Source organism: Colossoma macropomum, unplaced genomic scaffold (genome assembly GCF_904425465.1).
Source record: "Colossoma macropomum unplaced genomic scaffold, Colossoma_macropomum, whole genome shotgun sequence".
In the NCBI taxonomy this organism is placed as follows: domain Eukaryota; kingdom Metazoa; phylum Chordata; class Actinopteri; order Characiformes; family Serrasalmidae; genus Colossoma; species Colossoma macropomum.
The window spans coordinates 140,866-166,400 of NW_023496038.1; the positions used below are offsets into that span (position 1 = coordinate 140,866).

At 39.6% G+C, this 25,535-nt stretch overlaps 1 protein-coding gene across 1 annotated transcript in view; it reads left to right on the forward strand.

The window, feature by feature from the left end:
• Nucleotides 1-25,535, forward strand: part of LOC118804092 — a 54,037-nt gene that overhangs the window by 19,260 nt on the left and 9,242 nt on the right. Inside the window, exons 23-53 of the mRNA XM_036564718.1 lie at nucleotides 4,760-5,371; nucleotides 5,679-6,293; nucleotides 6,493-7,089; nucleotides 7,184-7,792; nucleotides 7,958-8,292; nucleotides 9,102-9,180; nucleotides 9,330-9,475; nucleotides 9,564-9,656; nucleotides 9,781-9,834; nucleotides 10,037-10,108; nucleotides 10,209-10,235; nucleotides 10,328-10,372; nucleotides 11,247-11,300; nucleotides 11,396-11,458; nucleotides 12,475-12,540; nucleotides 12,864-12,917; nucleotides 14,614-14,649; nucleotides 14,783-14,845; nucleotides 15,110-15,172; nucleotides 16,807-16,869; nucleotides 17,193-17,255; nucleotides 19,173-19,223; nucleotides 19,398-19,433; nucleotides 20,194-20,256; nucleotides 20,345-20,407; nucleotides 22,525-22,557; nucleotides 22,659-22,704; nucleotides 22,920-22,931; nucleotides 23,036-23,529; nucleotides 24,509-24,611; nucleotides 24,754-25,452. Coding sequence (XP_036420611.1) covers nucleotides 4,760-5,371; nucleotides 5,679-6,293; nucleotides 6,493-7,089; nucleotides 7,184-7,792; nucleotides 7,958-8,292; nucleotides 9,102-9,180; nucleotides 9,330-9,475; nucleotides 9,564-9,656; nucleotides 9,781-9,834; nucleotides 10,037-10,108; nucleotides 10,209-10,235; nucleotides 10,328-10,372; nucleotides 11,247-11,300; nucleotides 11,396-11,458; nucleotides 12,475-12,540; nucleotides 12,864-12,917; nucleotides 14,614-14,649; nucleotides 14,783-14,845; nucleotides 15,110-15,172; nucleotides 16,807-16,869; nucleotides 17,193-17,255; nucleotides 19,173-19,223; nucleotides 19,398-19,433; nucleotides 20,194-20,256; nucleotides 20,345-20,407; nucleotides 22,525-22,557; nucleotides 22,659-22,704; nucleotides 22,920-22,931; nucleotides 23,036-23,529; nucleotides 24,509-24,611; nucleotides 24,754-25,452 — 5,409 coding nt within the window. The remainder of the gene's footprint in view (nucleotides 1-4,759; nucleotides 5,372-5,678; nucleotides 6,294-6,492; nucleotides 7,090-7,183; nucleotides 7,793-7,957; nucleotides 8,293-9,101; nucleotides 9,181-9,329; nucleotides 9,476-9,563; nucleotides 9,657-9,780; nucleotides 9,835-10,036; nucleotides 10,109-10,208; nucleotides 10,236-10,327; nucleotides 10,373-11,246; nucleotides 11,301-11,395; nucleotides 11,459-12,474; nucleotides 12,541-12,863; nucleotides 12,918-14,613; nucleotides 14,650-14,782; nucleotides 14,846-15,109; nucleotides 15,173-16,806; nucleotides 16,870-17,192; nucleotides 17,256-19,172; nucleotides 19,224-19,397; nucleotides 19,434-20,193; nucleotides 20,257-20,344; nucleotides 20,408-22,524; nucleotides 22,558-22,658; nucleotides 22,705-22,919; nucleotides 22,932-23,035; nucleotides 23,530-24,508; nucleotides 24,612-24,753; nucleotides 25,453-25,535) is intronic.

The following is a 25,535-nucleotide window of genomic DNA, read 5'->3' on the forward strand; positions in this document are numbered from 1 at the left end:
TGTTATTTCAACTAGTGATTTCAAGGCTGTCAATATTTTAAATTACTAAAGCTTTTACATGAACTACCAAACCACAGCAAGAACAAAGTCAACTTGCAAGTTTCTGACCAGAAACACAAGTGTGCTTATTTCTTCCATTTTAAGCAGGCTTTTCTGTGGCAATATCACATTACCTGCTGTGCTGAAATGGGTTATTGTAAAAAGATGGAATATCACTTGACAGGCTCTTAGGCCTGTCAATCGGGGCTAAGATTGTCCAGAACAAAAAGGAGTGTCTTACTCCTATGCACACTGCAAATGCACTGGGACAATGTGCTAATGCATTAAAGAGAAACAGCATATTACAGATTTTGCTCTGTCCTGCTGTATGTCTTTCTAGCACATATTTGGTAGTCGTGCACATACCCAGCCATGTCCGCCTCTTCACAGAACTCACTGTCAAACACTGTTTGAAAGTTCCCTTGAATTTCACCACTGTTTCATTCACAGGTTGTTGTACGAAGCACTACAATCCCATTACCATGTTGTCATTAACATGATTGGTTTCTATCTAACATACAGATTACATAGAAACCAACTAAACCTATTGACAAAGAGGAAATGTATGAGATTCCCATCTCTGCGTGAGAGCAATAGTAATCTTGATATTCTTTCCAGGTAGCAAGCAGGAAGGTTTTTCCAGCTTGGGTGGCATGCAGATTGCTATTTGCTCAAAAAGGTCTTCATCAAACAACCACATGAAAAGTCCAATGGACTTCTCAGTTCATCAATGTTAAATTAGTTGCCCGCAAGCTCAAGATATTTAGGACTAAAAATACTCAAAACATCTTTCTTCCATTTGATTGACAGCCTTTGTGTTGAACATAATGATCTTGTTCTTAGTTTGTATAGTGTAGGTAACTCAGTAACTCAGTAACTCAGCCTTACATGAGCAAGCCCAAGACAACACTAACTCAGAGCACTCAGAAACTGGGGATGGGCTTTGTTATTCAAACATACAGAGTATTCAGGGTTAAAAAAAGGAAACCATAGTAAATATCAACAGTGGGAGGAGCAAAGTACATGTACAAGTACATGGGTGTGCTTAAGTACTTTTTAAAAATATCAGACATTTGCCTTCATTACAGTGCATTGCAAAGGAAAATATCCACTCCACTACTTTCTATGTGAAAAGCAAGAGATACAAGTTTTTATTCCTTTTTTATTATAAGCCACAATTTTTTTGTGTTTTGGTCGACTAATGGTTAAATATAGTTAATACATCTAACATTTCTCATTTTGGAAATGTTGTAAGCTTATTATACATTTATTTAACTAATTTCTAGAAATTCTTTACTTGTTTCAAGTGATTTCAGTGAGTCGAATTATCTCACTGTATTGACAGATAATTTTGTTAAAAAGTATACTTGAAACCAACAAAATTATCTACTATTATAATAAATAATTTCACTTGACAAAATGACTTACAGTGACCAAAATTCCTAAAAATAAGTGAAATAATCAATTCTAGTCAATTCTCAAAATGAGAATACTAGTCTTAAGAAAATTTTACTTGAGTATTTTGCAGTGCTGGTGTTTCCTAGTGCAATGTGTTTCCTGCTACAGTGTTTGACCTATGCTTAGTAAATGCCTCAGTTAATATAATCATTATATCATCTTTATATTCTATATCTGTAAAAAAGCTTAATATGACAAAAGATATTCAAGGAAATGTGAGGGGGAATGAACATTTAATGTGAGAAAGAGGTCAGGAATCCATGAGAGACAGAGAAAGTTTATCTGTGAGAGTGAAGCTGCTCGAGAGATGGTGAAGGTTTTTTCTGCGAGAGCAAGGTTCAGCCCACCCTCAAATTTGTTGTGCCCACCCAAAATGGTAGACATGGCGCCGCTTCTGGGTGTAGCACTGTCAGAATCCTCACCTGTCTGCACTTGATAGTGAAAATAGGTAAGGGTAGTGTTTTCTTAGTTTCAACTTTGAGAAGCTGCATTCTCCTGAAGCCACTTAACCCAGGGATGGTCAGAAGCTCTCATAATGCTATAAAAGCACTGGGAAAAACAGATTCCATCCCACTGTCTCAGGTGAACTTGAGTGTGTCTTGTTCCAGCTACTAGACATCTACTCAAAGCAGTCAACTCCACACAAAGTTCTTCCCTATCCACATCTCTGCAGTGGTTGTTTGTCAGGGCTCTCTCCAGTGCTGTGCACTCTTGGAGAAGGTCCATAACATTTTTTTCTTGATGGATACAATGTCATATAACACCCCAAATATGTGGGGTGTTGTGCTCCCCTGTGCTCCTGGAGGTAAGAAAGCCGCTCTTCCACAGCATTGATGGCACAGTCCAGTATTTTGTTGAAGAAAAACACTTAGTAATGCTGTTGTGGAATGATCACTGCCTCATCGTCATAGTGAAACATTCATTTCCTCTTTCATCGTCACACTTTGTGGAGGAAAGCAGGCCTCTGTTTTCAAATCCTTCACCTCCATTGGACAGCACACTCAAAATTGCTGTCTGTCTGATAGTCCAGCAGGATTTGTTTTGTCACGTTCAGCTGCTTCACTGCAACAGGTACATCTACAGATTCGTCGCCTGCAGTGTTTTGCTGGTAATTTAATAATTTATCACTTTCAAAATGTCATAGCACTTTATGATGGAGCACATGAATGGGTAGGTTTTGATCTTCGGTGCAATGCCTTTGACTTCTAGTCATCTAGTTTTAGCTCCACAAGCACCTGTTAGACTTTCGTCTTCTGCCACTGACGGCAGCGCATCATAAACATCTCCTAACTGGTCTCGGATGGGTTTGAGCACATCCACCTGACTTTCCCATCTCATGGCCAAGTTTACCTACATGCTGTTTTAACACATCCCAGCAAGACATGGAAGCAGACAAAAAGACATAAATCTCTTGGATTGTTGTAAAGTCCACTGCCTGCAGACAGCATGAGGCTGTATCATTACCTTCCAAATTAAAAGAGTGGGAACTTCAAGGCCCATAAAATGTCCTTGGGTTTATGTCTCGCACTCTTTAGTGCACACCACTACGTTTACCTCTCATATTTGATCCACTGTCATAGCCTTGACCTCTCATGTCCATAATGTTTGATATCCAGCTTCCCAAGTTTCTTAATAAGAACATCAGTCATGCCAGCACCTGTACAATCAGTTATCTCTGGGAATTCCAAGAAATGCTTCCTCCCTGTGTTGTAACAAAATGTACGATCACAGTCATCTATTCTGTTTTACTTACATCAGGAGTACAACCTAAAATTATGGAGTAGTATTTAGCTGACCTCAGCATCATAAGACTTTCCTGCTGCATCTGAGAAGCTAGCATTGCTATGGTTTCATTTTGTATGTTTTTACCTAAATAATGAACATACGTTCTTCTGAAGTTACTTTCCTAATGTGTTCAGCCATAATGCTGTCAAAAAAACACTCCACATCTCCACTAGTTACACTCAAACTATCTGTGCTGCCACGGAATGCCAGGTTTAGCATAGCCAGCACTTTGATAAGACTAATCAACCGCTGCAACAGCTTTTGCCAATGCATTCTCGGCAGCCAAATTTTGTGGATCTATTGTGTTTTGCAAGGCTAATCTAATGTCTAACTCCATTTATAAAAACTTTCTATATGTTCAGTTGATTTTTCATGGGTGTTAAAGATGCTTGACATATTTTCCAGTCTCTAACACGGTTGGTTGTTTTGTAAAAATGTGTGAAAAATTGTTGAGTGTGGTCTATTAGCCTATAATTAGATTGAATTATACAAGTCTCATGGCTAATGCATTTGATCCTTAAGTACATTTTAAAGCAAATACTTTTGAACTTTTTTATACTCTTCCAATAATATTCAGGGTTAGGGTTTAAAGGAGTCATGGATTCAGTAGCATTCTTCAAGGGCCATGCAAAATATATTTTAATGCACTGCTTAAGCTAGAATTCCTGAATGCTGATGCTAAATTAGATGTAAGGTTGCACTTTGTTAGCTGCAGATGAGCTATGCAAAGTAATCACCTGTCCATCCAATACAGAGCAAAGTCAGTGTCACTCTTCAGTCCCTTCAGCTCTCCTTTCTCTCGCCACACCAGTATTAACTTGTCTTGGTCATTTTCTTTTCTTTTGCCTGATTGATTCTGATTGTAGCTACCATTTCAGTAGAACATAGCTGAGCACTAAAGCCTCACAATGTCCCAATTTTTTTTTTACTTCAGTGAAGTGTCCTGGCTGTGAGTGTGTCTCATGGGTTTTCACACTCTTTTTTCACACATGCTGCACAGTATTATCACAACAGCAGCCAACACTGGAATCAGCCCAGCGGTGGACCCTGTCCATTTAAGGGGTTATTAGTTAAAGAAAGTTTCCATTTTTAATATTTTAAAGGTTTTGTTGTGACACCACCGATACATAGAACTGTAGAAACAGTGGTTTTCCTTTACTAAGCACTGCATCTGCTGTAAATGACCACTTGCTGCAATTATACTGTGTTCAATGTTTGGTCTGTAAGGGGAAATACACAATCCAATATGGCTCTTTACAGTATATGAGCAAAAATTTGTATAAATAAATAGTATACATAAGTGAATGCTTTAATTCATGGTGATTGATTTTAATTTATGATGCACATGATCTCAATGCAAGAAGTTTTTAGAAATTTGGCATGCATGTAAAAAAGACAGAGATGTCCATGAAATAAGGGCTCAACTTAAAGGGGCACTAAAAATTGATGGATATATTTTTGTTTATTTTAATTGCAGCAGAGTCCCAGGGTCCTAAGAAGGATATTGTCTTTGTGATTGATGGATCTGACGGTGTTGGGAGAGAGTTCCCCATCATCCAGGAGTTTGTTCGCAGAGTTGTGGAGAACCTAAATGTTGGCGAAAACAAGATCCGTGTAGGCGTAGTGCAGTATGGAGACACTCCACGTCCAGATATATACCTCAACTCACACAAGACCAAAGAAGGTGTTCTAACTGCTATCAAAGAACTCAGGCAACAAGGGGGAAGACAGCGCAATCTCGGAGCAACCATGACTTTTGTCATTCGTGAAGTCCTGGATTCAAGACGTGGTGGCAGGAAACAGGAGGGTGTCCCACAGTTCCTGGTAGTAATCTCAGGAGGAAGAGCAACAGATAATATAAGAACACCAGCAAATACTCTGAAACAGACAGGAATTGTGCCTTTTAGTATTGGAACACGGGATGTTGATCCTCGAGAGCTGCAGGTGATCTCCTATGTTCCCAATTTTGCCTACACCGTGGATGATTTGCCTGGCCTTTACACTGTCCAAGACGAACTTATCACCACAGTAACAGAGTTGTCAAATGAAGAACTGGCCAGATTGCAACCTGTTTACCCCACTGTGCCAGGTAATTACACAGTTATGGTACCACACCTCTATTTTATCCCAGAAAGGCTATTGTCTGTGTGTGTATGGCTGCATATATATAAATCTTTGTCTTACATGGTGCTTAGGATTTACACACTATGAACAGCAGGTCAAATATTTATTTTACAAAAAAGTTTTTCATATCTGCTGTTAGAACACTGAACTATACGAGCACAGATGTAAAGATGTCATTTTTAGTGACATATGCTGAATATAATCTCTAAGTTCTTTATTCGTCAAATACAATTTTTTCTCATCATATTTGTTTGTCCTTTGTGTCGTCACAGTAGTACCACCACCATCAACTGGAGAAAAGAAGGACGTTGTCTTCCTTGTTGATGGAACAACTACGATGCGCAGTGAATTCCCAGCTATACGAGACATGATTCAGAGGGTTGTGGAGAAGCTAGATGTTGGTTTAGACAAGGTGAGAGTTTCAGTGGTGCAATACAGTGAAGATCCCAAACGGGAGTTCCTCCTCAATGAGCACTCTACCAGAGAAGAGGTTCTCCAGGCAGTGAGAAGAATGAGAAGCAAAGGTGGCAAAGTACTGAACACTGGCCAAGCACTGAACTGGGTCTCAAAGAACATCTACCAGAGATCAGCTGGCAGCCGAATCGAAGAGCGGGTACCCCAGTTTCTCATCCTGGTGACTGGAGGAAAGTCACATGATGATGTATCTGAGCCTGCCAAACAACTCAAGTTGAATTTTGTGGCTCCTTTGGCAGTTGGATCAAAGAATGCAGATTCAGAGGAGCTGAAATTGATTTCTCTGGGTTCAGAGCATGCCTACACAATTAGAGACTTCCAGCAGCTGCCATTAGTAGAGCAGCAGCTTTTGGCTACGGTTAACACTATGAATTCTGAAGAAATCATCAGACGTGCATCTACTGTGGATACAGGTACACAAGTGACATGATTCAACTCAATGTTTTATTGATTTAATTGTAAGTAGTCATTATTTGAATGTACGGGAAAAACCTTGCAAAACACCTATGTTTTTGCAAAATGTCAGTTATGGTTCTCTAACTTCTGAGAGACAAACCTCAACAGCGTTTAGAAGTATTTAATGTATTTAATGCATATTTTTGTTATTTTCAGGCCTTAATCTTGGAAAAAAAGACATTATCTTCCTTGTTGATGGATCTGACAATGTTGGACAAAATGGAATTGCACACATCCGTGACTTCATCGTGAAGATTGTCCAGCAGCTCAGTGTGCGGCCTGATCAAGTGCGCGTGGCTTTGGTACAGTATGCAGAGAGACCCAAGACTGAGTTTTCACTCATCGCTCATGACAACAAGCAGTCAGTTGTTTCAGCTGTCAAGAGACTGCGTCATATGGGTGGCCGTGGCGCAAACCTAGCTGAGGCTATTGAGTATGTGATTAGAAATGAGTTGAAGGCATCTGCAGGGGCTCGAGGTTCAGAGGCCTCTCAGCATTTGGTGGTGCTCACTGGTGGAAGGTCCACCTCTGATGTCTCTGCGTATGGCCCACTTCTCAAAAGCGCTGACGTGAACTGTATAGGAATTGGCGCTGGGGCAGCAGATTCAAGGCAACTCAGACAGATTGCAACCACACCAGATGATGTTCTACAAGTACCTACCTTTCCTGCACTTCCAAGCATTCAGGATCCATTCATTGCCAGACTCAATGGATCAATGCCAGTAGAACCTCCCGTTGTTGAGTCCCCCCCAAGTAAGTGGAGCTATGTCGCTAAACAGTGCATGTAACAAATTATATATTAATTTTGAAAGTAATTTTAATGTTTTGTCTTGTTGTCTTCTCCTAGGCCTTCCTCCAGAGGCTAAGATTGCAGACATTGTCTTTTTGGTTGATGGTTCAATAAACCTTGGCAGGGGTAATTTCAAAGAGGTCATGGAGTTTATCATCAACCTCATCGACCTCTTCTTCACAGAGAAAGACAAACTTCGAATTGGTCTGGCGAGCTATGCCGCAGATGTGACCGATGTTTTCTATCTCAATACACATGACAATAAGGACGACATCATCACTGCCATTGGCAAGGCAGAATACAAAGGTGGCAGGGGGGTTAACACTGGCAATGCCATTAAGCACGTTCAGCAAGCACACTTTGTGAAAGACAGAGGTAGTCGGAAGGATGAAGGTGTCCCTCAGATCCTGATGTTGGTCACTGGTGGACGTTCTCAAGATGATGGTAAAGCAGCAGCACTGGGCCTTAAAGCCACAGGTGTGCGCATATATGCCATTGGTGTTGGTGATATTGAGGATGAGCTTAATGACTTAGGCAGTGAGCCAACAACAGTGGCCCGGGCCAGCAACGTCCAAGAGCTTTCTGAGTTAAATGAGCAGATTTTGGAAACACTTGATGATGAAATCACGGGAAAATTGTGTGTAGGAGGGACTGAGCCTGCAAAGGGTGAGACATTCAGTAGAATCATTCAACTACATTTCTTTTTCATTTTTATATCCTTTTTCCTTTAACTACCTAGTGTCACCGTAATGAATTACTTGCTGATTGAACAGCTACTCAAAGATTTGCCCACAAAATGTTTTAAAACCATTTGTTTTCCAACATGGGCAGTTTGCAACTTGGATGTCCTTGTGGGCTTCGACGTATCTTCGCAGAACATCTTTGCGGCTCAGAGATCATTGGAGTCCAAGATGTCTGCAATTCTCCAGCGAATTACCCAGATGCAGGCCATCAGCTGCTCTCCTAGTCAAGCCCCATCAATACAAGTAGGCATATTGGCAATGGACTCTGCCTCTGAGCCTGTTCAGCTGGACTTCACTGGCAGCCACACCCCGCTCATGGAGTCCTTCAGGGCCCTGCGCAGCCGTGGACCCTTCGTCTTGAATGGCAAAACCATTGATGCATATATTGCAAGATTCAGGAACCAACCTTCAGGCAGAGTAAAGGTATGTTTGTTGTCCTCTGCACATTTATCACTTCATTTACCTGCTGCAATGTCACTAGGAGCAATGTTACTGGCAAAGTATTATTTTCTTAGCATAGTTTTTTTTTCCTTCCACTCTGTGTTTCTAATGTACAGCCCATGTGTGCTTTAATATTCATCCACTTCTGTCTGAGAACCCTCAGAATTGCTGTATTATGTAGTATAACATGTAAAGATATAGGCAAATATGACAAATCTATCTAGATAGCTTATGGCAGCAATGTATTGTTTATCAAAAACACCATGAACTGAGCTCACATGTACAGCAGTTACATGCATTTATGCCAGTCATTTATACTACAAACACAGCAGTAACCAAATATCTATTAATTATAACATTGTGGACTGAAACATAATGAACTGAAACACAGGTCACCATCGTGGATAGAATAGAACAACACTTAAATGCCATTTAAACGTATCTTTGGGCTAAGAATAACTTAAAATAAAACCTGATGTAAAATGAACTATAGATGACAAAATAAAAGAAAATTAACAAAAACACACAAAACTGCAAGGGATGCTGGGAACCTCCACCCCCCACTATAATATTCAGAGAGAGGCTGCTCAAGTGTTTCATTGTTTCTTCTTACATAAATTCTTTACAGTGTAATAAAATAATGTTTTGCAGTGGAAAAGTATAAAAAGGAAATCTGTACAGTGCAGGAAACAGATCTTCACTTCATACAACACACTAGTTTGTGCATTCCCATAAGTTTAAAAAAAACTACATTTCATTTCATTTATGTTTGCTTTTTCACACACATAAAGGTTGTAATCCACCTCACTGATGGACTAGATGCCCAGTATAACATCATGAAAGAGCGAGTTGAACAGATGCGGACTGCAGGTAAGACGGGACCCAGTGCTGGGAAATGCTCAAAAAGGGGGGTTTAGATCACCACTTTTAAAATACAAGGCATTCTGGACATTAAAAACACTTTATTGAAAATCAGTATTCCAAACTTTTAAATGGTGGTGTATATTGTTTTCCTCTAGGCATCAATGCCTTCATCTTGGTTGCTCTGGAGAGGGTACCACGGTTTGAGGACGCAGTATTACTGGAATTTGGGCGGGGTTTTAGGTACACACGACCTCTGCGTGTCAACCTAATGGACTTGGACTATGAACTGCTGGAGGAACTGGTAAAAATGACCCATCAAAATTAGATAAAATATTTACTAGAGTTCTTCAAATCTGCAATCATTTTGAATTGTCTCCTGTTTTGTGTAGGACAACATTGCCGAACGAGAGTGCTGCTCTGTGCCTTGCAAGTGCACTGGCCAGAGAGGAGACAGAGGATCAGTCGGTCGTCCTGGACCAAAGGTAACCATATACTCTATTGCAGGGACATGAGTCGCTTGTTTAGAGGTTGTATGCTATGTTAAAATCAATCCAGAGAAGCTTAAAGATGCAGCGTTAATGTATATGTCTGTATTATTTCTAAAAGGGACTACCAGGCGGCCAGGGCTACAGAGGACATCCTGGTGATGAAGGTGGACCTGTGAGTGTTAACATCAATCAGAAAATTAATGTAGCTCAGAATTATAATATATGGCCATTTTTGTTCTTCTTCCTTTTCTTTTTTTTTCTTTTTTCTTTTTAATGTAAAAACACATAAAAAAAAGCATTGTTAATTCCTTTGAAGCCTATGATGTATGTGTATGTGACCAACACTTATTTTTCTCCAAAATATAATCCTACAGGGAGAAAGAGGTCCTCCAGGTGTGAATGGGACTCAAGGTTTCCAAGGATGCCCAGGACCAAGGGGTGTAAAGGTGGGACAGTTATAATGAGCTGTAATGTTTCAGAGTGGCAGCACTTTGTTTTTGTTGTCATAATATGGCCATAAATCAAATGTGTGTTTCTGTCTTTCAGGGTGCACGAGGATACAATGGTGAAAAGGTAAGGACTGTTCTAAAAAGTATAACTTTGTTTATACTGTATGTAGTATATGTGTATGTATACCATATCTATGTGCCTTTTCCCTTCTCTAGGGAGAGACTGGAGAAATTGGTCTGGATGGCATCAACGGGGAGGAGGTAAATTGTCTTGTAATGACTCATTTGGGGCACTGTGGAAAATGAGAGGTCAGCTCAACTAAAAGTGATATAGTAACTAACTACACAGCTTTTCTTGAGTTGACTCAACTTGAGGACACAAGTTCACACAACTCAAACGTCTTAGTTGAGTCAAGAGTTCTCTTAATGTTTTAGCTCTGCTTCTCAGTTTCCCCACTAGTTAGGACTCTCTCCATCACACAATCATGCTGGACATTTTTCCTCTTGGGTACACACTTACGAACGGCTATGGCATCGCTGGGGCTCAAACTCATAACCTCCTGTTGGGGTGACTGCTTAGTCCGCTGCTCCACACAGGATCACATGAAGCGACTCTGATTGTGTCTACAAATGTTTAATGCACTGGAAAAAAGATTTATTGTTTTAACTTTAAAGCACTGTTTCGTCTCATGTGGTGCAACTGTCTAATAATTCATCCCAACATCAGGAGGTTGTGAGTTTGAATCCCAGTAATGCCACAGCTGTCCATATCTGGAAGCCCAAGAGGATTGTTTGCCAGATGGGACTATGTGATAGAAGGAGCACCAGCTAGTGGAGAAACTTAGTAACAAAACACAAATTCAGTTTAATTTATCTAACTGAGATGCAGAGCTAGAAACAGTAGCTGGGAGAATTTTAGATTCAACTAAGAAAACTGAGTTGGGTCGCAACTCTATTGTTCTCAAGTTAACTCAACTCAAGAAAACCCATGTAATCAGTTACTTTATAATTTGAAGTTAAGCAGACTTCTCATTTTTACAGTGGGTAGGAAATGCATTGCTATTCATGTATTAATTGCAATTAGTTAATTGGTCAGTCTTCATATATTCTCTGATTAAAACCTGTGATTTTTCAGGGCACAAGTGGAGTTGCTGGCCCACCAGGAGACAGAGGCAACCCTGGCCGGAGGGTAATTTATTTCATCATAAGGAATTTCTAACTGAATAACGGATTATTAACTGGCTTCTTTAAATGTCTTCTCTTTCACGACTTTTCTGTATGTAGGGTCCTAAAGGTGCCAAAGGCCAGGCAGGAGACGTGGGCCAGACTGGTATCCGTGGAGATCCAGTATGTATTGGCCAGCTTGGCCAGTTTTACAGTAGACTTTGTTATTACCATCATTAGCTTAGTTGCTAAACCTCCCCTCTAAAAAAAACTAACTGCAAACACATTCAGGATGTTTACCAGAAACACAGTTGTGCGCTGAGTAGCACAGCTGATTTTAAGTGATTAACCATCTGCTTGAATTTGCTTTTATGTGTTGAATCAGCTGGGACAGACCCAGAGAAGGTCACTAGGCAGTGTGCAACTACTCAACATTTTGCTAAGGCCATTTGAATAAATTATTTTAGATTTCTATGATAGATTTGTGATTATAAATTGTTCTATGTAACTGTGTTTTTAAATTAAAGCAACATCAACCTGACAGGAGTTAGATTTAACCGTAAAAGAGAGATTTTTTTTTTTTTATCAAAAGCTGTGTTTTTGTTAATTTCAATTAACCGTACTAAAGAATATTATAATTATCATCAAAATGACCAAACTTTGATTTTATTAACAGGCATGCATTTGACATTTCGCTTCATCTTTTGTCTCCTATTTGTAGTTTTCTCTGCTACCCATGTTCTAATAGCACAGGATGCATTATGCACTTTAGATGCTTTGTGATGCTGTAAAATTAAAAACTTTTTATTTTATTGTTTTAGATATTTTGCTGGAAATTCGGTTCAGTAATGTAGTGCAGACTGGATGATTCCTTATCCTGCACAGTTATAACTGGACTGGGAAATGACCGGATTGAACAGACTCTTTGAGGCAATTATTGTGATTGCATTGTTAGTTGAGATTGTCCTCCAAAGACCCTTACTGTGGTGATTGTGGCCTTTTTAAACAGGGTGCTGATGGTAGGAGAGGACAAATGGAAATTCGGTTCAGTAATGTTCAGCATGTTCAATAGGAAACTGTTTACATAAAATTTGTCACATTTCTAAACAGAAACACTTCTGACTTTTGAAGAGTAAATAACTGCAAGCTCAGTCTGACTTTAAATGAAGTCTTTAAGTGATGTTTACTGTGTTTGATAGGGCACAACAGGACAAGACAACAATCAGAGGGGGCCAAAGGGAGATCCAGGAGATGCTGGACCACCGGTAGAACTCCTTATTGCCTACTTATGCAGTTCTTTTTATAATTTATAAATATGTTTGCAACACATTACCTGATCTGATAAAATTGTTGTGAGCCTTGTGGTCAGTTGTACTATAACACTGGTAAAACATTGTTTGACTATAAAGAAATGCTGACAACCAGCTTCTACAGTGTCCCTGCAAAACACACACCAGAACAACACAGACGCAATGTTAGTGCAATGCACAGTGAACGAACGAAACTGGTTTTAAATGATGGAAAATATTGATTGCAAATTTCTAACAATAGTGTAAGAATCTTCTGACCGTTATTTTATCTCTAACAGGGAGAGCCTGGTGAGGACGGTAGGAGAGGAGAGGCAGGAGAACCAGGTAGACAGGTACGTTTTTCCTGAACAAACCGATTATTTCTGCTGCTGCCCTGTTCTGAACAAATATTTCTCTGAATTATTAAGGTAATTTGTGATCTGTCAGTTACTAAATCAGTAGGCTAAAAATCAGTTATGCTAGCTGTCAAATTCAGTAAATACCCGTTGATTTGGGACAGACTTACTGTTTGAAAAAGTGTTCGATTTAGCATTCTTAGTATTTACCATGTTAAAACATCACAAAATAACAGCAATGAACCCAAAAGTACTTACATGATTGTGAAAATCAGCAGAACTATACGAGGAGGGTGTGTGGCTTAAACATGCAGTGGAAAAAAAATGAATGAATTAGAGGGGCGTGGTGTGAGAATGTGTAACTGTACTGAGGTAATTTCTCACCGTAGTTCATCACATCGGATAGTTTAAGGTACTTCATGAAGTTTTAATACCAAACAGTTTACAGTTCTATCAAATTACAGCAGCAGAGCTCAGCTCTTTGTGCCGCTGAGACAAACCAAACATGCTAAAGCTTCGCTCTGTATCGTTCCGCCCTGGTTTAAGCTCTAAATTGCTAGAGTGGGAGTCAGCACATGCTAGTGACAGTTAAAGGAATATTTTTTAATTGTAGTTGGACTCGTTTGCAACCAGAAAATAAATTTGCTGAGACCAGTGGCCAAAACCATGACAAGTGTGAGTTTAAAAACTAGCTCTGCCAGAAAAGGAGAGAGGTCAACCACTGGTCTGAGAAAAAAAAGTCTTGAGTCCAGACTCGAGTACTAAAGCCAAAATCACTGTACGTTTATGGATATAGGGTTTGGGAATGTACGTCACGTTGTGCTACATTATGGGATTGTTCCCCCATGTGCTGCAAATACTCACTTATACTGCAGGAGCTTAACTTCGGAGGTTGTGAGTAATCTTCTGAGATGATTTGAACTGGGAATAATGCTTTTTTGTTTATTTTTGTTTTTCTGTCATTAAAGATTGTATGTTTATTTTATTTTACTTTAACAAAATATCACACACTATCCAGTCTTGTCCAGCCCACAAAACTGTTTTAATTTTCTATTAATATTTGCCCGTTTCACAACGTGCTGCACTACAGTCCCCAGCATGCACTGCAATATAATGTGCACTGCTATTCCTCTGCCCCAGCAACAACCTATAGTACAGTTACACCACAATTCTACAGAATTCTACACAATTTTAAATCAGTCATTTTGTTTCTGAAGTTTAACCACCAGAAACACTATACACACTATAAACGGGTCAGAAACTGATCACAAGAATTAATAAACTTGCAGAAAAGAAAAGAAGCCAGGTGTGTAGATCAACACAGGTAGGTTTAAAAGACCTACATCCTAGGGACATTTAAAGAGATTTAACAGTTGTCTGTAGCTAAAACAGCCTCTCTCTCTATATACATATACACACACACACACACAAACACACACACACACACACACACACACACATATATATATTTGTTATTATTTAATATGGCCCTTTCAGTGTTTGAGTTTGACACTGCTACAGTTACACTATTAATGTAGTGCAGACTGGATGATTCCTTATCCTGCACAGTTATAACTGGACTGGGAAATGACCGGATTGAACAGACTCTTTGAGGCAATTATTGTGATTGCATTGTTAGTTGAGATTGTCCTCCAAAGACCCTTACTGTGGTGATTGTGGCCTTTTTAAACAGGGTGCTGATGGTAGGAGAGGACCACCTGGACAAGCTGTGAGTAGGCTCTGTCTTTATTTCACTGTCTGTAATCAATTAATTTACCATTTTTCAAAAATGTGTTCTGTAAGTACAACGACCATTAATGTTATTATTTTTGTGCTTGACATTGAACATTTCTGTCCTCCAGGGTCCTCCTGGAAGGCCTGGTGAAAACGGTCTCCCAGGACAACCTGGAATTGGAGGGTCTCGGGTGAGTTTTCAGTAGTTTTTCTTGCAATGCAAGATAAATGAGAAGTACAATATATTAATGTAATTTATGCATTAGTACAAAAAAGCAAATGCAATATAATTTTTCAAAATCAGATTTATTTTTTTTTCCCTGCAAGATAAACACATATTGAGCTTTTCTAATCCTTATAGAATATTATATAGAAGACAGCATTTGTTAGAATTTTTTTAAATGAAACAGTATTAGTTGTAGCCCTATATATTAATTATGTTTGTGTCTTTTTAGGGTCCCAGTGGACCAATTGGAACACCAGGAACCAGGGGAGAGGATGGTAACCCTGGCCCGAGAGTAAGAGCCTTACTTCTATAACGAATCTTCAATATGTATATTAATTGTAAGACTATCAAAACATTAGCTCATGTTAGCTCAAACAGATGCTTAACATGCTCATTTCTCTTTTGTATATAAATAGCATCTCTCAGGAGTCATTTTTCTCTTTTATATACTTAGCTGTATATAGATAGGCTGTCTATTTATTAGCTCTGTCTTTTATTTAATTAGTTTTAGGTTTTATTGTTGATAGTGATGACCAGAAATATGAGTTTTTAGGGATAAGAACATACATTTATCCTCAAAAGCCAGTTACTTGTAAATGTAAATGATCCAGTGACTGTATGTACAATTAAAGCAGTTGATTTATTGTCCTGTTTCCTGATGATATTTAAATCATTTGTTCCATTTAGTATAATAATATTTTTTTTAGTATTTTTCCTTGAGACAATTTGCTTGTCAGACTTCAAATAAGCCACTAATACAATGACAGCATATATTTAATATGCTCATTTCCTGTAGTACCTGTCAATAACCTTGCTGCTGAATTTTCGTGCCTTTTAAGGTTTTTGGCTTCTGGTTTATGGAAGGAAACCCTTTCAGTGTTTTAAAAAAGTCAGTGTTTTTCTGAAAGTTTTTGCAACGTTAAAATCAACTGTAGTTTTAAACAGTTTGAGGACAAAATTAGATACAGAAGAAATGGAAAGCACTGAGAATGGAAGGCAATGTCAGAAGGCGTGCACTGGAAACAGATGAGCTGAATAATTTAACGTGCGACAGGTTTTGGGCTTGTCTCTCTGAAGATTTGCTCCATAAATCAGTCAGGTTTTATTATATAAAAAGCAATAAACACATAGACACTAGTTTCCCTAAAACAAGACACATCGCACGTCCGAAATGGTCCCCTAATCACTAAACCTGCATTCAACAGTCTGGATCACTATATAGATCAGTACTGTAGGGAGCAGAATTTGTGATGGTAGTAAGCAGTTTCAGACACTAATGTTATACAGGTTTGCTCATTACTTATACACAAAAGCAGTGCATTATGAGTACCCCCTGTCTGCTAGGGTACATCGCTTATTTTTGCAGTGCATTGTGGGATTGTTTGAGTGCACTGGATATTCTGCACTATATTTTCAGACACCAATACAAAATGGTGGCACCCCAAAATAGTGTGCTACATAGTGAATAGGGCACAGTTTCGGACACAGCTATTGTAAATATCCACTTGCAATATTTGTCACCACATTCCACCGTGACGGATCTCGCTGGATTGCACGGGGGGTGTGATGGAAATAAAGAAAAAGAACAGATATCAGAGAAGTCTGGGGAAGTAAACAAGCTGATATGCCGTTTGCTATTTCTCACAATGAGGCAAGACCAGCACTGCATTCTTATTACTCATATTACAGTGCTTACAAGGTGTTACTGGCTTGCAATAGTGGGTTAAAAACATCATCTGTGAAAGTATTTTGGCTTATGATCACTATATGCACTACTAGTTATGATGCGCTCCGTCCTAATAGAGATTTCTCTCCTATATAATAATGAAGTGCAGAGTGGCGAACGTGGAAGTGGATACATGTTGTTATGTTAGAGTGTTCGACACCTAAATGCAACAAAATGAACAATTCTCTTTTGTTCTTTAGGGCGCTGGAGGAGCCCAAGGGACTTCTGGAGAGAAGGGCAGACGAGGGCCTGTTGGTCGCAAGGTGTGTCACATATCTGAAAATGGCTTCAGTGTCTTTTCTGTTATACGTGATTATATTCTTCATTCTTCATATTTGCACCTGATATCTCTTCTACTAATTGCTATGTATAAGCTGTGGCAGAATGCCTGTTTGTGATTCAGCAATATCAGACTTTGATTTGACCCCTTAAATGGCTGATGGGCCCAAAGATTTATTACACACTTCTATAATCTAAGAACAGCTGAGCCAGTTTGCACTGACGTCCCTGTAGTTACTAAGACTGGAATTTTAAGGGGTTAAGATGTTTGTTGAAATGTAGTCATTCTCCCTAAATCTCTCTGTAGGGTGAACCCGGTGACCCGGGACCAAAAGGCGCTGTGGGACCACTGGGACCCAGAGGAGAACCTGTAAGTTGAAAGTTAAGATGTGCACAGCATGCCTAGTCCTGATATATATCACGTTCACATACAGGTGGGCAATCTGATGATATGCTATTAATAATTATATCATGGATATTATTGGTATAAGTGACTAATTGGTAGTATTTCAATGACGTCACAATTGCGCTGGCGCCATTTTGGTAGCAACATCAAGTTCACTTAGCAGTGCTGTGGCTGTAATGAGATAAAGACATAACTGATCCAGCAAAGGCAGTAAAACACATTTGTTTTTGATCACTTTTTAAATCTCATTTTTAAAGCGTATTAACTGATATATTTGAGTGTACTGACTTGATTTTATTTGATTTGTTGATTTCCCGCTGTGTTACTAGTGCCCCGTCCCAAACCACATACTAGCTCACTAAATAGTGTATAGTAAGTAGCGCATATCCCATTATAAGTGCACTCATTAGTGCAATAGGTGAAGTACAGAAGTGTGTGTTTGGGACACAGCGTTAGATCAGCCAGGGGCATTCAACAGCTGCTCTGCTGTGCTGCTCGTTAGCTGCTCATTAAACACCTCCAAGGGAAAGTTTGAGGGGTTTGTTGATTAAGAAGCATTTATTGAGGTACACTAATGCAGTTATTGAGGTAAATTAATGTATTTATAGAGGTAAACAAATGTGTTTATTTAGGTAAATTAATGCACTTACTGAGGTAAAGACAGAGTTACAGCTCACCTACCAACATGGGCTTCTTAATGATGCAGTACAATACTATGAATGGAACCCTGGGTGACCCTGCATGTGTCACTTCAAAAGACAGATTAAGACAAGGAGTATATAATAAACAAGTAGTAACAAGTAGTTAATTGGATGTCATCCCATTACACCATTCGCTTATTTTATTAATGTATTTCTACCAGTTCTTTCTCTCCTTTTGTTCTTAAGTTGATTTGTTTTTAAAATGTTTTATTTAAAAAGAAAGACCATCATACTCATAGTTTTTAAAATATAGGACTACTGTTTTACATGGATGTTTTTTCTGTTTGCAAACCTCAGAAATAATAATATGGTGATGCATATTGTGCATCCTGAAAGCATCTTCAAATATCCCTACATTTAGGCACTTGAATTCATACAAATATAGCTCTGATAACTCGTGATTATAGCAGGTATGATTCCAGTGTGAGCTTTGATACTTGTGATTGGCCGGTCCGTGCTGGTCTGGACTCGTTACGATTTCTTTTTCCATCTGTTGTGCTGCTAAACCAGAAATATGAAATACTGAATAAAAAACTGTATAAAAATAGTGAGTAAGAAAAACATGGCTAACCGCTAACAGGCTAATATTCTCACACAGAGCACCACCACAACACACGTCTGATTCTGTCTGTCACTCCAGCTCCGGTCTCTCTCTCTGTCTCTCTCTCTCGGCTGCCCTCAGAGTCTTTATCCTCTAAACAGGTGTTTTTAAGCATCAGTTAGCTGAAACCGAGTCCGTACTGCAGTGGGACACCGTACACTTGCGTTAGCTTAGCCTAGCAGGCTACAGCTTAAAGCACTACAGAACAGGCTTTTTATCACTCCAACACCGACCAGGCGACTTTTCTCTCGCTGAAATGTGTTAATATCATCTGTACTTGTGACAGCAGCGCAGCTAGTCTAATCGAACCTGTACTGGGGTGTTTGAATCTCTTTAGCTAAGCTAGCTAGGAGAGAGAAGCTGGCTAGCTTTAGCTCGGCATGGAAGCTACAGCTCCAAACAGCAGAGAACAGGCTTAATGTTTTAATGTCGGCTTTCTGTCCCTCCAACACCAGCTGCTCAATTTGCTTCGTCAGATTTGAGTGATTATCATCTATTTAAAATCGTGCACTGCTTTCATTTGTTTATGAACCTACACTGTAACTCACTGAACCTAGAGCAACATCTCCCTCTTTACAGGGTGAAGATGGTCGAGATGGATTTGGCATATCTGGTCCTAAAGGACGAAGGGTACGTTTTATCCGTGTCTAATGGTTCCACTTCGTTTGCTACATACACAATGTACAGACAAGCATTAAGTATCTCTAATGCTGATAATACAAAATGTATTTAGAATTTATGTATTGTATACATGAGATGATTCCTTTGTGATGGTTGAGACACTAAAAATAACTGTCCATGCAGGGTGATGAAGGTTTCCCAGGATATCCTGGTCCAAAGGTAAGATCAAGTCCTGTCAATAACTTTACACCAATCAGCCACTTCATGAAGTACTAACTTGTATTTACACACACTGTCCACTTTATCAGCTCTACTGACCGTATAGTTTCACTCTGTAGTTCTACAGTTACAGACTGTAGTCCATCTGTTTCTCTGCATACTTTGTTACCCTGTTCTTCAGTGGTCAGGACACTCACAGGACCCCCATTGAGCAGGTATTATTTGGGTGGGTGGTCATTCTCAGCACTGCAGTAACACTGACGTGGTGGTGGTGTGTTAGTGTGTGTTGTGCTGGTGCGAGTGGATCAGACACAGCATTGTTGCTGGAGTTTTTAAACACTGTGTCCACTCACTGTCCACTCTATTAGACACTCCTACCTTGTCAGCCCACCTTGTAGATGTAAAGTCAGAGACGATAGCTCATCTGCTGCTGCACAGTTTGTGTTGGTCATCCTCTAGTCCTTCATCAGTGGTCACAGGATGCTGCCCACAGGATGCTGTTGGCTGGATATTTTTGGTTCTTAGTCCAGCAGCAACACTGAGGTGTTTAAAATTGTGTCTGGTCCACCATCCAATATGCCACCACCACTAATGGTCAGGGGATTTGCTAAAATGGACAAAGTGCAGAAACAGAGGGTGGATTTAAAGAAGTGGCTGATCCATGTATGTCTGGTACTCTTTATTTATTGATGCATTTCTCAAAAATGTAAAACAAACGTAGGAGATTCTAAACTGCAGTGTTTTCTCTGTGTTTATTTAGGGAGCTGCTGGTGAGTCTGGAACCAAGGGAGCACCTGGACCTAAAGGAAACAGTGGACAGAGAGTGAGCTCCACATTTTCTGTTTATTTTATATAATATCCATGTTAAATGCTTTGTTGCTTATAGTATGATTATGTAATATCTTTTATAGGGCGTTGCAGGTGGTATTGGTGAGCCTGGACAGAAGGGAGAGGTTGGCCATCCTGGACCTTATGTAAGCATGACCCTTTCTCGGTTTGATTGTTAGTAAACTTCCAATGCAACTTATTCAGAAATTTCAGAATTTCTGAAATTCTTTGATGAATAATCAAACCCAATGTGCATGGCACTGCCACTTCAGGATGAGAAATATCAAAACGTGATTTAGAACGTCGAGTCCAGGCTCTCTGTCCAGAGTAATCCAAAATGCAAACGTCTTGTAGAATGCAACTCTAATTAGTTAGACTGGATGAGTCCAGTTTAATTTGTCAGTACTTTCCTTCTGTGATCTGTCTGGTTGAGGCTTCAGGACAGGTTATAACAACAACTGGAAACAAACTGGAAAATGCATTTGACCATCTATATCAGTTCAGCGTGAATTCTCCATGTCTAAAGTGATGAAGCAGTAGCCGGCTAACCTTACAATTACAAATGCAACTGAGATCTCTAAACACACAGGCTTGGTCTGCTGGATACTTCAAGAAACAATTATTTGTTGCTAAAAAAATGGTAACACTTTAAGGGTGTCTACATATCACGTATATAACATCTTACACAAACACTTCATAACATGTTAATGATTGTTTAAATCAATTTATAAAGTATACATGTTTCACATGACATTAGTATGGACTACTTTGTCATTTACACTTTTTAAAATAATAATCCTAATTTTTTATGTTGAAAAAGTACATAATTATTAGTAAAATGCCTAATTTCTGAACATCCAAAATAAAAATGAGTTTCTTCTCACTTTATTCCTTTGGTCATTAAGTGCTTTGACGCTCAGGCTTGTTTCATCTATACTTTCTCTTCTGTTACTGTTTTTTAAATAATTTATTTTTTTCAAGCATTCGTTGTTTTGCATGTCACTTTACTATATGGACAGTAAGTTACTCATAAATATGGTTAGGAACAATCATTCGACTGAATCTTAGTGTGGTGGTAGGAAGGAATTTTACAGGCGCATAACACTCATCCATTCCCTGTAGATGCTGGACTGCCACATGAATGTAAGTAGACGACTTTGCTTTACAGTTTAAAGATCCACATAAAATGTGTTTCAGTCTGGTTGACCTCCATTACTTTTAAGGTAAAGACAAAACAGCATTTATTAATCCTTGGGATAACAGAGCAACATTTAGCCTCAAAGAGTGACAGTTAATCAATGCACAATCATATTTTTTCAGTACCGTAAGCGAGGAAGAACATCACTGAAAATAAAATAAAACAGTGCTAGCATTGAACCCTCAGGGGGTTAAACAGGATAAATAGCACCAAATACAAATTTAAAAGAAGTTTAAAGTATAGGCAAAATGTGCCAAAGTGTCAAAGCACTTTATGACCAAAGGGGTAAAGAGAGGTCATTTTCATTTTGGCTGTCCAGAAATGAGGCGTATTACTGAACATAATATAGATTTTCAAAATAAAAATTGAGAACTTATGTTTTGAAAAATGTATCTCAGTAAAGTGACATATTAATATCATGTAAAACATGTATACTTTATACATGTTGATTTAATCGTTCATTAACATGTTATGGAGTATTTATGTAAGATGTTATGAAAGTGTTATGTAGACACCCTTCAAGTAAAGTGTTACCAAAAGTCTGATGTTTTTCGTCCAGCCTAATAGATGTATGAAGAATATTTACTTTTTCAGTATGTGTGTGTGTTTCAGTCAGAACAGACTTCTTTTCATGTAGTCACTGAATTTGATAAATGATCCATTTATGACACTGGTTTAAAAACATTATAACATTGTAAATAGATTTTTATTTTGTTTTTATTCTGTAACTTATATAATATTTTGTATTAAGGATTGTTCTTCAGTCTCATCCAGTCATTGCACTACCGTAATCAGATGGTCCTTATTATAGTCTGCAGTGGAATCAGTTTAAAAACAGCATGTGATGCCATAATTGTACTACTTTAATAGATGCAGTAAACTGGAGATGCTTTTAATACACACTACATGATTTACTAATTTACAGCAGCTTCTAAACTGTGTTTATAAATTGGTGACAGATATGGATTTGGGAGCTAAAGCATTGTGGGGTAAGCTGTGTGCAGTTTTCTGTCCAGCTGTGTCCAGCTGTTGGAATATAATACTTTTGTGCTTCGGTTCACACAGGGCCAGAAAGGACCTAGAGGACCAGGCGTGGTGGTGAGGGCATTTTCGTGCCACACTGTGGGCTTTGTCTTTTTCATTAATTTTTGTGGGAAAAGAAATGCTATGCTAACCATCCACGTCCTGTTTTTCTTTAGCCCTCAACACAGTGTGACCTGGTCAAGAAAATCAGGGATAACTGTCGTAAGTATGATGTTACAGTGTGAAGAAGTGTGTAGAAGCTTTCATGTGCTGGAATTTATGGAATATTTCTGTATTACGTTCACTGTTCACATAATAATGATAATAATATAGAACGCAGTCAGAAATTAGTGCATTATTAGTTTTTCATTATTGATATCTGATAAAAGTAAATCTGACTGATTATGCATTAACTTTTACCATCGTTTCTCTTGTAGCTTGCTGTTATGGTAAGTGATCTGTTCTATGATTAACCCATTACATCAGCTTTTTATAGCTAATTTAAAGATGTTTGAACCATGTCAGTAACATCTTTGCTTGTTGTCCGCTCCAGGTGCTCAGGAGTGCCCTCTCTATCCCACTGAGCTGGCCTTTGCCCTGGATGCGTCTAGCGGTGTATCGCGAGGTGCTTTCAACAATATGAGGGACACTGTGCTTCGCCTGGTGCGAAACATCACCATCACAGAGAGCAACTGTCCACGAGGAGCTCGAGTGGCCCTGACGCTCTACAACAGCGAGGTGACCACTGAGATACGCTTTGCGGACGCCTTGAAGAAACGTGCGCTGGTGGAACGTGTAGAAGGCCTGCAGTCCCTGCAGACCAATAAGCAGCGCAGCCTGGAGACAGCCATGAACTTCTTGGCACAAAACACCTTCAAGAGGGTGCGCAGTGGCTTCCTGGTGCGAAAGGTGGCTGTGTTCTTTGTGAATGGCGCTGTTAGGCCTGGGGCAGAGTTCAGCGCTGCTGCATTGCGCCTCTATGATGCTGGAATTGCGTCTGTCTTCCTCGTAGCCCGCGAGGATCGTGCACTCATTAGAGCTCTGCAGGTAAGAAGCAGCTGAACAGTTTTTCACAGCCTCTGCTAAATATTTACTAGGGCTCTACTGATATTGCAGTGTGGGTGACAGTTTCTTCTGATTGGTCCTTTTTAGATTAAATAAACACTCAACAGACCCTCAGTAACACCAACAACATTTCAATGATGTAGCCGCAGTGAATACATTCAGTAGATTATCAAGAGTCTTTTAATTAACTGAGTAATAAAATTTGTGAATAATCTGCTGAATCAGCTGCTTTTTACTTTATTTTGTGTCCAAGTTCAGATCTGTAGATGTTTAATCTGAGAGAAACTGAACATGTAACAGGTTTAATACCAGACCATCAACATCCTCAACAAGCTGTTATAGATACACTGACACCATCCTGTACCTGGAGCTTCACTGGATTAAGGTTTGGTGAAGGTAAGGGTTAGGATTAGGGCCAAGGTGAGGGTTAGGATTAGGTTGTGGTTTAGGTTGGGTAAGGTTAGGTTTTGCTTAATGGAAGTACCATATAAAAACTATATTAAAGGTACATCTACTAAATGTAAGTGACGCATCAACAGTACATCTTCAAGATATTTACTTCAGTGTATTCAGATGCTGCACTACTGCTTTACCTCACTGATATGTTGCTGATGTGTTACTGATACTTTATTAAGAGTTTATTAATCTACAAAGGACCACTCCAAACAGTGTTACTGGAACGTGTCAATTACAGTATAAAGCAAGCTGCTTATAAATACTGTTGTTAAATCGGCAGCATTTTTGCAGATATGCTATCAGTGTAACCTTGTCAGATTTCTTTGGGTCTTCATACTTACCTCATAACATAATAACCTCTGTTTCGTCAACCAAGGACTCAAACAAGATTATTATTAAAATATGTGGACATAATTACTGGTTCTAAAAGATACTGATCATTAATTAGTGGCCAGCACTCTGCCCAACATATCTACCTATCAGTCTAACCTTTTATCTGTTTCAGCTCAATAACACTGCTCTGGCCCAAGTTCTGGTCTTACCCCCTTCTGCAAGCAGCGAGTACAACTCAGTTATCACGAAGATAATGAACTGCCACGTCTGCCTAGGTAGGAGCACATAGTTTTGTGCACTGTCTACTGGAACAAGATCCAGTTTCCTTCATTAATCTATGTCACCATGAGTAGAGAAACCAAGAGATTGTCACACAGACTGCCTCCAAACCAGTTTTTGTGATTTTGTTTTCCCCAGACTTCTGCGCTCCTGACCAGATATGCGACTATGAGCCACCTATAAGCAGGGGCAGAAGGGCCTCCACCACTGACCTGGACATTGACATGGCCTTCGTCCTTGACAGCTCTGAGAGCACTTGGCCCAATGTCTTCACAGACATGAAGCAGTATATCTCTCAAGTGGTGGATAACATGGAGATCTCAGCAGAGCCGGCTGCGACCTCACATCAGGCTAGAGTCGCTTTAGTCCAGCACGCGCCATATGAGTACCTGCACAACAGTAGTGGCATTCCCATCAGCGTCGCGTTTGGCTTGACTGACCACAAGTCGGCAAAGGACATCCGAAACTTCCTCATGGACAAGGTGTACCAGCTGGAAGGTGGCCGTGCTCTGGCAGCTGCCCTGGAGAGCACGGTGGAGCATGTGTTTGAGAAGGCGCCATTTCCACGCCACTTGAAGGTGCTGATGCTGCTGGTGACTGGGCCAGTGGAAGAGCATGAGGAGAGGCTGGTGAAGGCTGCCATTGAGGCTAAATGCAAAGGTTACTTCATTGTGGTGATAAGAATCGGCAAGCAGATCAGTGCCAGAGATGCCCGGGTTCTGGCCCAAGTGGCTAGTGAGCCTTCAGATGTGTTCTACAAGAACGCAGATGGACCTGCAGGCTTCTACGACAGCCATCTTCAGATCTTTGCCCAGCTACTCCCAAAGTACCTCAGCAGTAAGTGGTGTACAACATGTCTCTTTGTAGTCCCAGGGAAAATGGGCAAAAACTGAAAAAATCAAGATATGATAAAAAAGATC